The following is a 13,036-nucleotide window of genomic DNA, read 5'->3' on the forward strand; positions in this document are numbered from 1 at the left end:
TTTTGTCTCTTCCCACACTGCAGGCCCCTGCAGCCCTGTCCCCTTCGTCACTGTTCTCTGTGCATCTCTTCTTTCACTCCTCTTTGCTTGGCCCTTTGCATCTAGCCGAAAGATATTTCACTGGCACTCACTATCATGGCTAGTGCTACTATGGACCCTAGGTGTGAAAAGGACTCCAGGCTAGGGAAATGATGCGGAATAGAGTGTTGCATATTGGTGACTTTGCTTATTTATCTAAGTAAGTGACTACATGTGTAAATTATTTTGGAACATTTCTCTATGGGTCACCTGTTCAGAGGCCCCACATCTTAATTTTCTCCCATTTCTCCTTTGTTTGTTTTTGTTACTGAGTTTTTATTCTATAATTATAAGCTTAACTGCAGTCCAGCTTGATGTCGAGGGGAATAAGGAAACCAAAGAACTGCAGTGAGACCACAAACATTACAGGATATTGTGAGCAAATGGGATAGAGGGATGCTCTCCTGAGCTGCAGAAGAAATGGTCTGGTGGTTAAGATCAAACACAAGCAGGTTTATTAGAGTTGTCCGCAGTTGGCCGTGGTGATCTTCTTGCCAGTCTCACCATTCCTGGACCCAGAGCACTCCACGGCTTCCATGATATCCACGCCCTCTTTCACTTTGCCAAAGACCTCAAGCTTGCCATCCAGCCACTCAATCTTTGCTTCACAGGTCAAAAACCTGGGAACCATTTGTGTTAGTGCAGCATTTGCCATGGACAAGATGCCGGGACCTGTGTGCTTCAGAATGAAGTTCTCATCATCAAGTTTCTCCCAGTAGATGGACTAGCACTATTATGGTGTGTGAAGTCAGCACCCTGGCCGATAAAATAAACCCTGGAATAATTCTGTGAAAGCAGGAACCCTCCTAACCAAATCCTTTTCCTCCGGTGCTCAGCACACAGAAGTTTTCCACTGTTTTTGGAACTTTGTCGGCAAACAACTCGAAGGAGATGCGTGGCCCAAGGAGTTTACCATCAACAGTAATGTCAAAAGAACACAGTGGCATTGACCATGGCTAGAGGCAGGTGGCTTCAGGTGGCAGTGATGACTACAAAGCCCCATTTCTCCTTTGAACTCAACTTCCTTTCCTATTTTAATGTCCCATGAAGGTAGGGAAAAATGAATTCACTAAATATACAGTGAATAATATTCAAGTTTAGATTTCACAGTTGCTAGAATTCAAAGTTACCTGTATATTAATGTTATCATATTGCCCAAATAAAGAATTTGTTTTGTTTGATGAATTTTGAACTTCTAATTTATTTAAGGTGGTTAAAAAAAAAAAATAGTATTCGAAGTTGAAAGCTTAAACAGCATGTTGATATATATACTTAATAAAGAACTTAAACATACATGTTGGTGAAAACTAAAAGTTTATATTACTGGATATAAAGAATTTTTTTAGGGAAATGTTTTCTTAAAATAAGAACTAAGTGATACCATGTGATTTTGATTAACCTTTCTGCAGCCTTTTTTTTTTTTTTTTTTTTTTTTTTTTGAGACGGAGTCTCGCTCTGTCGCCCAGGCTGGAGTGCAGTGGCCGGATCTCAGCTCACTGCAAGCTCCGCCTCCCGGGTTTATGCCATTCTCTCGCCTCAGCCTCCCGAGTAGCTGGGACTACAGGCGCCCGCCACATCGCCCGGCTAATTTTTTGTATTTTTTTAGTAGAGACGGGGTTTCACCGTGTTAGCCAGGATGGTCTCGATCTCCTGACCTCGTGATCCACCCGTCTCGGCCTCCCAAAGTGCTGGGATTACAGGCTTGAGCCACCGCGCCCGGCCTCTGCAGCCTTAAAATGAGAAGTTTGAGAACGCCTTTGCCTGGGCAGTCATGTTGGCAGCATGTCCTTAGCAGCTTTGTAGTAATAACATTGCCTTTTGACTACTGTCTCTTAAAATAGCAATATTTTTATTAACTCAGTGAGGTTATTGTATAGACAATACAGCTGTTTAAAATTTGTGGAGAATTTTAACCGTCAGTATAACATCAGGACCCACGTTCAGTTTCTTTTTTGAACAGTTCTGACTATTCATAAGGATTGATAGCTTTTTAACTTAAATCTTTCTTAGGAGTCTTCCAAAACACAAAGACAAAATGTACTTATTTTTTAAATAGAATAAAGTTCATTCTCTCTTGTAATTACATGTGAGTCCATTGAGCCATTTTATAAATCTAAGATACATTACGGAGTATTAGTGATCTTATTTGTTTCTGCGTCTTGAAATAGTTTGCTGTTTTGTTACCCTAGAAATTGGTTCATTATTAACTCATTTATTCTCAACTATGCTAAAAAAAGAATAAAATTATAAGAATAATGGGATTGCCTAGAAGGATGCTACAGTAATAACTATTGCATCATCTTCTAATTTTCTTATATCACCCCAAATATTGCATTGTCTTTCAAGTAGGTATGAAAGAAAACTGGAGAATCCATCTTTGTAGGTTACTTTTAGCTTTTAGTGAATGTAGTTGAAAAATCAGAAGTTTTCAATTTCTACTCATAATGTCAATGAGAAGGAAATTGACAGAAAAACATTTCACAAACATTGGATCAATCAGAAGATGAATACAAAGAGACAGATAGCATGGTAGACTGTAAAGATGATGATGAAATCAGTTCTGTAAAGAGGGTCTCAGATTGAGTCTCCAAGTGATAGCCTAGAATTTTCTCAAACTCAAGAATAATATATATTTCTAAGGGCAAAAAGGAACATGATATGAGCATCCAGGTAGTCATTCAGTAGGAAGAATTTCCTTAGTATTTTGCAACAAGATTAAAGAATACTGTTATTTCATCTATTTGCTGAAATAACAGTATTTAATCTTGTATGATGTCTGTACCAGTATGTACCTGGATAAGTTTCATAAGTGGACAAATGCAGAAAGCAGGTGTGTATATGAAAAGTATTAGAAGGAAATAGATAATATCAAATGAGAAAAGTCATTGGGTTGACCATTCTAATTGATGCTTACAAATCTAAAGATGAAAATGTTTTATAATTACAGAGCAAAAAAGATCTTTCTCTTGTAACAAAGTATGAGCTATCAGAATTTTATATATTCAACTACTGCATTCTGACAATGCAAGAGCAATAATAATGGGCGGATCACTAGGTCAGGAGATCGAGACCATCCTGGCTAACACAGTGAAACCCCGTCTCTACTAAAAATACAAAAACTAGCCGGGTGAGGTGGCGGGCGCCTGTAGTCCCAGCTGCTCGGGAGGCTGAGGCAGGAGAATGGCGTAAACCCGGGAGGCGGAGCTTGCAGTGAGCTGAGATCTGGCCACTGCACTCCAGCCCGGGCGACAGAGCGAGACTCCGCCTCAAAAAAAAAAAAAAAGAACCTACTAGCAGAAGAGAGAAGGGTGCCTACAGTTGATGCCTAGAATAGCTATTAACCCAGAATGTTGTATCTCTTCAACATAGTAGATGCAGTTTCCCTCACAACTTAGAAGTTGAAATTAGATTGCAATATGCCAAGGACTCCTACTCTTTGTAGTGTTTTTTTGTTTTTTTGTTTTTTGTTTTTTATCCAGTGAACTTAAGCACAGAACCTCTCTTTAAAATACCATTTAGCTTGAAGCAGCCAATGTACGTGGTAAACACTAAGATTGCTCGGCTTGGCTGGTGCTGTTTATGTGAAGCCTTCTCCTTTCTCTGTGTTCCCATAGCACCTCAGTGCTGTGCGTGGAAGTGCATGGACCACATTGTGCTTCATGTGTTAAAGTACAGCCTTAGTGTTTGTCTGAAGTTTGGGGAGCATTAGGTCAGCATCTCTTCGTGTCATAATTATATTATTTGTGTAAAGTGCTTATTTGTTTAGCCTATCTCAAAAGGAGGGAAAATTTTTCTCCTATTAAAAATCCAAACAAAACTTTCTCCACACTGTAAAATCAAACTAACCAAGCAAACAAATTGTCAGTTTTATTATGCGACTCTTAATTAACAAGGTCTTTATAGAAGAAAAATACTAAATGCTCACCACTGATAGTCAAGCAGCCTTGTAATGATGGATTTGCATTGTGGTCTTCAGGGGAATTTAAATCATTACCTCAGTAAGTTTGATGGCATAAAATCAGTATCTAGGCTAGAGGGAATTGCAGGTTTGGTGACTGACACCATGCTAACTTCTAAAGAAATCCTAAATTCGTATCTTCTATTATATTGTCGACATTCACTGTGATGTGTGTTAGACTCATGTCCAGAGTAATACTGTTTTTGCCATTTGTTTTGATAACTTATTATGTAGCGTAAGTGTTTTTTTGTTCATGACTTTGTAAGATGTCCTAAGAGCCTGTTTTTCACAAAATGCCTTTGCTTCTTACTCCAACTCCCTCTTGAACACCGTGGTTTAGTGGCACCAGGAGCCACTAAATGGAATCCACCTCTGTTATGATGACGGCCTGGTGCCTGAGTATATCAAGCTTGTCGTGTATTTCTTAGTGCAAGGCAGCACTGTCAGACAACGTGAAATAGAATATGTACATTTTGGTGGGGGCAGAGTTAGGACATTTGGCAACGGTAAAGGAGAATGAGGAGGAGTGCTAAAGGAGCTCCTTGACACACACCTGAGATAGAACTTTCTCCTGCAACTTGATCACAGTTTGTTCCTCCTCAAGCAGGAAGTCAGTATATTCCCAGGGCTCTGCCCCCACACTCCCACACACATTCCCTTTCACCTTGTTTGCTAGCTTGGTTTGGGTTTCTTTTTTTTTTTTTATAGGAAAATGGGGTAAGTTCTTAATGAATGCTCATAATATTGAGCAAAAATATAATGGATTATTCATTTTAGAAAGTGATTCCTGTTTTCTTTTTTTAAAATCAACTATTGAGGTATAATTTACATACAATAAAATATAGCTGAGAAACTTCTTAGGTAGCATCCCAAACAGACAACTCATTTTTTTAATATAAGATAAATATTAATATACTGGAAAAGTAACACTTTGGGAAGGGTGAGAAGGGCCCTCAAATAGTAAGTAAAAGGATGAGCAAGCTGCCTGGTGCCGTTTAAGTAGAAGAGTGTAAATCTAACGACTTTCACTTTAATAGGGAAGCATACTTAACTTAATATGTTTATAGTAAATACACAGAATTGAATTATTATTATTATTATGTTATAGAATGCTTCACGGATCTGAATGTCATCTTTGCACAAGGGGCCATGCTCATCTGTGTAAAACGGATGTTGAGTTATATTTTAAAAATTGGCGTTTATCTAGGAGTTCCTATGATCTCTCCCTTAATTGTTTTTAAAAGGTTGGCACACAATAAAATCACCCTTTTCAGTGTACAGTTCAATGCATTTAGATAAATGTGTACATAGTGTAGTGAGCACCATGATCTAGAGGAAGAATGTTTCCCTTACTCCAGAAAGGTTTCTTTTGCCTTCGTGTTGTCAGTTCCCTCGTCCTGCCTCTGCCCCGAAACCGCTGATCTGTTTCTGTCCCTAGAGTTTTTAATAATGTCTGGCATGTCAAGAAAATGGAATCATATAGCAGGTAGTGCTTTATGTCTAGTTTCTTTCACACAGCAGAATGCTTTTGAGATCCATCCAAGTTGTTGGGTGTGTCACTGGTTTATTCCTTGTCGTGGCTCAGTAGTGTTCCATTGTGTGAATCTAGCACAATGTCTTTATCCATTCGCCAGCTGGTGGACATTTGGGTTGTTTCCAGTTTGGGGCTATTAAGAATAAAGTGGCTGGGGACATTCATGTACAAGTCCATGTGGATGCATGCATTCCTTTCTCGTGGGTGAAACCCCGCCCAGGGGTGGAATTGCTGGGTCACAGAGTCATCTGTGTTTGACGCCATGAGAAACCGGCAAACTGGCTGTACCGTTTTGCCTTCTCACCAGGGTTGTCTGATAGTTCTAGTTGTTCTGTGTCTTTGCTAGTCTTTCTTAAAACGTGTAGCCACTCTCATGGTTATATAGTGGTGTCTCGTCGTGGCTGTTTTTACTTCGATTTCCCTAGTAACTAATGACACTATACATCTTTTCATATACTTATTGGCCATTCACATGTCTTTTGTGATGAAGTGTCTGTTCAAATCACTTACCCAGTTTTCTTCTCGGGTTGTTTGTCCTGCTATTGAAATATAAGAGTTTTTTGTATATTCTGGCAACAAGCCTTTCATCCCATGTGTTTCGCAAATATTATCTCCCAGTTTGTGGCTTCTCTTCGTTTTCTTCATGGTATCTTTTGAAGAGTAAAAGTTTTAAATTTTGATGAAATCCAGTTTGCCAGTTTTTTGTTTTATGGTTCACGCTTTTTGCATTCTGTCTAGGAAATCCTTGTCTCACTTAAGGTCATAAAGATTTTCTCCTGTTTTCTTTGAGAAGTTTTATAGTTTTAGCCCATATATTTAGGTATGTGATCTGCTTTACATTTTATATGTAGCATAAGGTAAAAGTCTAGTTTCCTTTAATTTTTTTCTTTCATTTTGCATATTTTTCAAGCACCATTTATTGAAAAGACTGTCCTTTCCCTATTAAATTACCTTGACACCTTTGTTGAAATGAATTAACTTACATACATGATCAATTCCCGGACCCTCTTCTGTTTCAGTAATCTGTATCTCTGTCCTCACACCAATACCACACTGTCTTAGTAAATTTATAGCTTTTTGAAATCAAGTAGTGTGATTCCCCTAGCCCTGGTCTTCTTTCTCAGAATTGTTGTGATTATTCTAAGTCCTTTTCCATTTCCCAGTAAACTTGAGACAGCTTGTCAGTTTCCTCAAAGGAAGCCCTCCAATCCCTTGACTGTTCATATGAAGAATAATAGTGGTGTGTTTACTGGTATCAGCCCTTCTTAGCAGTCCTGGAATAAACATTCTTGATCATTGTGTTTGTTTTGCAAAATGTTTAATATGGCCCTATATATATGTATTTTTATTTATTTATTTATTTATTTTTTGAGACGGAGTCTCACTCTGTTGCCAGGCTGGAGTGCAGTGGTGCGATCTTGGCTCACTGCAACCTCCACCTCCCGGGTTCAAGCGATTCTCCTTATATATATTTTTATAAGTAAGATATAACCATACCATATTTGCTTTTATTTTGCTTTGAGATGGAGTCTCACTCTGTCACCCAGGCTGGAGTGCAGTGGCACAATCTCAGCTCACTGCAACCTCTGCCTCCTGGGTTCAAGTGATTCTCTGGCCTCCGCCTCCCAAGCAGCTGGGATTATAGGCATGCACCACCATGCCCAGTTAATTTTTTTTGTATTTTTAGTAGAGACGGGGTTTCACCCTATTGGCCGGGCTGGTCTCGAACTCCTGACCTTAGGAGATCCACCCGCCTCGGCCTCCCAAAGGGCTGAGATTATAGGTGTGAGCCACCACGCCCAGCTTGCTTTCCTTTCCTTGTAATATCTTTAACAGATTGGGTGCTCAGTGTTATGACAACTTTATAAAGTGAATGATGAAATAATAACTATTTTTCTGTTTCCCTAAAACGCTTATATATAGTAAAGAAATCAAATATTCCTTAGAAATTTGTAAAATTGTTTCATAAGACTAATCCAGCATTTTTAAAGAAGTAATTCTGTTTTACTATTTTTTATTTTTATGGGTTAAATTTTCTGTTTTGTTTTTGTTTTTCTTGAATGGATTTCTATTTTTCTAGGAAATCATCTGTATTATTCAGATTTTTAAATCTACCACTATAGTGCTGGATAGAGTGGTCCTTTAAAACTTTTAAAATCTCTCATATTTCAGATTATTCAGAAGAGCTTTTTTTTTTTTTTTTTTTTTTTTTTTGAGACGGAGTCTCGCTCTGTCGCCCAGGCTGGAGTGCAGTGGCCGGATCTCAGCTCACTGCAAGCTCCGCCTCCTGGGTTCACGCCATTCTCCTGCCTCAGCCTCCCAAGTAGCTGGGACTACAGGCGCCCGCCACCTCGCCCGGCTAGTTTTTTGTATTTTTAGTAGAGACGGGGTTTCACTGTGTTCGCCAGGATGGTCTCGATCTCCTGACCTTGTGATCCGCCCATCTCGGCCTCCCAAAGTGCTGGGATTACAGGCTTGAGCCACCGCGCCCGGCCTCAGAAGAGCTTTTTAAAAACTCCTGAATGACTGGGATCTCACTGCTTTCCTTTTGTTAATAATTTCTAATTTTATTATGTAATAGTCCAGGAAAGTAGCCTTTTCTACTGCTACTTTTTTAAATGTATCACAGCCTGTTTTCTTCTTTTTTCTTTTTGTTTAAGGCAATATATAAGATCCATTATTGTAACTAATTCATGGATGCTTGTTGTCTTCTTAGTTTATTATAGTGTTCATATCCAGCATGTACTTACTTATTTTCAATTTTCTCTTTTTAATTTATTTTCAGGGCAAATTTATTCGGATCAACTTTGATGTAACTGGCTATATCGTTGGGGCCAACATTGAAACATGTATCCTTTTTCATAAATGTATAACCGAAAATAAAGAATGATTGAGTCTTCTTACAACCCCATGGCAACCCTCTGTGATGTCACTCCCAGTATCCAGATGATAAAACTTGAGCCTGGAGATAGCATGCCTTATTCAAATATTTTCGACTACTGAATGTTAACTCTGAAGTGTTTTGTTGTTTGTAAAACCAGGCCATAACCTATTCACATGGCTGGGGAAGTGGAGAGTGCCACAGTGTTTGTGTGGTATAGGACATTCAGATGAATGCAGTTGCCCTCCCCCTGTTACTGTTAGCCCACTTTTTACCATGCATTTCTGATATTAGAAGGATGAACATGTACTCATTGAAATAATCCTTACAAGATTACAGAGTTAAAGTAGTCTCAATTCGTGTTAAGTAGAATAAAGCTGGAGAAAAAAATGTCAAATACATAGAATAGTCCTAAGAAATGTCACCTGCATAGAATGACCATAAGAAGATTTATATATGTGTATGCACATACATACCTAGATAAAACACATTTGATTGGAGATGTAAGAAAATAGAAATGGTTCTGAATGATAATGTGCCGATTAGAAAGATATATAGGTGACAATTTTCGGGTACTTGTTAGAATAATGTCCAGTGACAGAAATACATTGTTTCTATCCTTCGAGGGATAGACCATGATTTTCTGGTTAAGAACAGTATTTTATGCTTCCAAATAGAGTCACAGCCAGCAAAATCTGGAAATACTTGAAAATGACAGGAGAATGATTCTGCAGTTGAGCTTTCTTCCTACAGGCGTGTCAGAGCATGATTCATATGAATGTGTCTTTCACCAGACGTGGAGGATGTGTGGGATAGTCTGACTTAAAATTCAGGCTATCTGGCACATACAGAATTAATTCACTTTGGTGGCCCCAGAGAAGGTTTACCTAAAGAGAGGCAATCATCTTCCAAAGCTGTAATACACATTCTCTGAGATGCCAGTGTGACTGTCAACCCATACGCACTCCTGGAGCATCAGGAACTGTGGATCTGAGCCCCAGATAAGATACCCAGCTGGGCGTGCAGTGGTGTGAAACAACACAGGAGCTGCTGGGGACTCTGCCACCTGCCCCCTGGGAAGCCCAGGCAGGGTGGGTAGCAGCAGGTGTGGTTACTGGCCGCACTGGTTCTCCAGAGCAGCGCAGGGAAGACTAGTGCTTAACCTCGTCATAGCTGTCAAGGCATTTGGGAAAGTTACGTGTGCTGCTGAGTGTGAAGGGGCGAGTACCCCTCATGTAGGAGGCTTTCAATAGGGTAGCGTTGTGGGTGCTGTCAGCATGCATTTTGGAGTCAAGCGAAAGTTTTGATTCCTAACTGTACCGCTTATTAGCTATATTATTTTGACGAATTTCCTTGTACCATGGCTTCCTTATTTATAAAACTGTGTTAATCTGGTATTGTAGAGTTTCTCCCGCCTTCATTTTTAATAGCTTCTTACAGTTCCTCGTATAGTGTGGTATTCTTTTGAATGTAATCCAAGTCAGGGGAAGGATGAGGTAGAGTGGAGCTGAGTAAGGGAAGCACGTATAATCTTTAAGTTCCTTCCCAGACCAATGATTCTGGAAGATCAGTGAGGAACATAAGTTGCATCCATTTTTCTTTTTTCCCAGATGGAGGACAGTCATTTAGAATAGTTCTTTGCAGGATACTTTATATATATCAGAGAAAGAAGATGTTTTATGATTTAAATTTATAGACACTGTAAGGGCCTTTATTTAAGAATAATATTAAATAATTTAATTCTTAACCGTCTTTGCTCAGACCTTCTGGAAAAGTCTCGTGCTGTTCGTCAAGCAAAAGATGAACGTACTTTTCATATCTTTTACCAGTTGTTATCCGGAGCAGGAGAACACCTAAAGTGTAAGTTACAAAGGTTTTTACTATTTTATATTCACTGGAATATCTCTTTTAATATTTTTTTGAGAAAAAACAATTTTGGGAAACAGTTTTTTTACACACAGAACAACAAATTTCCAGCTGGTTAAATCATGAAAAGCAAAATGAAATTGAACTTCCATGCCATGGGGTAAGTACTTTATTTTAAGCAGCAGGTATTGTAGATAATATAATCTTTTGTACTTTTATTTCTTTTAAAAAATTTTAAATTAGAAGATAAATGATGCGTATTTTACAACTCTTTCAACATTTTAAAATATGAAAGTAAGGGAAAAGACATTTATCTAATGAAATTAAGTAGAATATATATTTTTATTTCTAGATTTACAACTGAATATATGTTATTGCTCCCACTAGTACTAGAAAGAACCTGTGGTGGATATTGATTGATTGATTGAATGTCATGAATCACAAGCACCAGAAGTTTAGAGTTGGGCAGGTACAGGCCGGGCGCGGTGGCTCAAGCCTGTAATCCCAGCACTTTGGGAGGCCGAGACGGGTGGATCACGAGGTCAGGAGATCGAGACCATCCTGGCTAACACGGTGAAACCCCATCTCTACTAAAAAATGCAAAAAACTAGCCGGACGTGGTGGTGGGCGCCTGTAGTCCCAGCTGCTCGGGAGGCTGAGGCAGGAGAATGGCGTGAACCCGGGAGGCGGAGCTTGCAGTGAGCCGAGATCCGGCCACTACACTCCAGCCTGGGTGACAGAGCGAGACTACGTCTCAAAAAAAAAAAAAAAAAAGAGTTGGGCAGGTACAAAGGAGAGCTCAGGTCTGGGTCAGAATTTTGCTGGGTTAGAAATATATGAGAGAGGAGAAGACGCATAACTTTCCCATCTCTTCTGATTCTCAAATTTAGTGTTTCTGCGTGATTATTATATATATTATCTAGATATCAAAATAGACACATATATAGTAAAAACTTTTCTCATCGGGTGTCTAGGCTTTTGCTAACCACAGACATCTGTGAAACTTTTGAACCCAAAAATTAATCAGAGAAAGACCTGTAAGGGAAAAACCAAGCAACAAAAAAAATAGAGTTACTGCCAAGGAGAGACTAAAAATTCAAGATTATGCGATATGTAACACTGAAGAGAAGAAAATGCTCAGGCTTCCCGACTGGCAATAACTGCAATAGGAATAAATTCTTTAAAATGATCCAAGTGTTGAAAGAAATAGAAAAAGATAGCAGCAGGCAGTACCCTGTAGAAGTGAAATGTGATGTAGACAAGAATCAGGGGACAGGGTGACCTGCAGAAATTCTCTGCAGGAGAGCAAGAGAGCCAGTCACAAAGAAAGCTGGGAGCACATTTGCATATCTGTCATATGGATAAATAGCCCTGCTCTTTTGAGCACTCCTGAGAAATATTCTTTGGCTCTCAAGAATGCATTTGTCAAAAGAGTAAGTTCTCTTTAATTAATGGCTCCTACAGTACAAGTAGTCAGTGTGGGTACCTGTTATGACAGTCTGCTGCACCACATCACATCATCATTCTAAAAGCAAGTTAACCACCATGCAAGCAGGCTTGGCGAAAGAGTTTCAGAGCCTTTGCTGGGCTTGGGACTTGCTTGATCCACAGCACTGTATCTTTAGCTTATGTCCATGGTAGTTTTCATATTCACTTCATAGTGTTTGCTGCAAACTACTTGCTAAGATAGGAATATAGAATATGGGTTTAAAAGCTTTCCTTCAAAAAAGAGGGCTAAAATATTTAAATCTGAAAACAATAAAGTTTTATCATCTGGAAAATTGACATCATTTCCCAGATAACCGATTTCAAATAGAATATTGTACAAACTGCCATCCCCAAAACTCCTGTTAAGGTTTTTGCATCGTTAACATCATCATTTTCCTTCATTGGTACAGATAACAAAAACATGTATGTTTGTGTATTTACATGAATATATAAAGAAAAAAAAACATTTTGCTGGCAGCGGGTTGCATGGTGACCACTGTTCTCCTGTAACGGCACAGTTTGTATGCAGGTGTGGCTTAGTTGTCTTCATGAGTATTTACTAAATTTTCTTCCATTATATTTCCTTTTAGCTGATTTGCTTCTCGAAGGATTTAATAACTACAGGTTTCTCTCCAATGGCTATATTCCTATTCCGGGACAGCAAGACAAAGATAACTTCCAGGAGACCATGGAAGCAATGCATATCATGGGCTTCTCTCATGAAGAGATTCTGTGTATGTGTGATTTCTCTGAGATTCTGATACTCACTTTCCTAAGACTTATACATTTGGGGTAAATCACCTAAACTAGAAAATGATTGGGAAACTAATGAATGGTATGAAATCCTGAAAAGACATATCTTACTGAAAAGTTTTGTATAGCTAATTTTTAGCACAAAATAAATGAGAATATGTCTCCGCTACATTTTGAGGCAATATTAATTTTTTTTTCTTTTTATCAATATGAAGCAATGCTTAAAGTAGTATCTTCAGTGCTACAGTTTGGAAATATTTCTTTCAAAAAGGAGAGAAATACTGATCAAGCTTCCATGCCAGAAAATACAGGTAAACTGATGAATACTGACTTTATTTCTATTTCAGTGGCTTGTTGTACTCTCCAAGAACGTGTTACAGTGCAAGCATAAAAGCACCTCTGAAGCATTTCCGAAGGGACCCTCAAGAGTAGAGTGACAACCTCGTGTGCTTACACGAGAGTCCCCCTGATTCTCTAA

General features: G+C 38.8%; 1 protein-coding gene across 6 annotated transcripts in view; it reads left to right on the plus strand.

The window, feature by feature from the left end:
• Positions 1–13,036, plus strand: part of MYH10 (myosin heavy chain 10) — a 157,426-nt gene that overhangs the window by 70,838 nt on the left and 73,552 nt on the right. For all 6 annotated transcript variants that reach the window (XM_033184593.1, XM_033184595.1, XM_033184590.1 and 3 more), the window contains 4 exons: positions 8,356–8,419; positions 10,213–10,311; positions 12,396–12,539; positions 12,774–12,869. In XM_033184593.1, coding sequence (XP_033040484.1) covers positions 8,356–8,419; positions 10,213–10,311; positions 12,396–12,539; positions 12,774–12,869 — 403 coding nt within the window. The remainder of the gene's footprint in view (positions 1–8,355; positions 8,420–10,212; positions 10,312–12,395; positions 12,540–12,773; positions 12,870–13,036) is intronic.

The sequence above is a fragment of the Trachypithecus francoisi genome, unplaced genomic scaffold, assembly GCF_009764315.1.
Source record: "Trachypithecus francoisi isolate TF-2019V2 unplaced genomic scaffold, Tfra_2.0 Lachesis_group20, whole genome shotgun sequence".
Lineage (NCBI taxonomy): Eukaryota > Metazoa > Chordata > Mammalia > Primates > Cercopithecidae > Trachypithecus > Trachypithecus francoisi.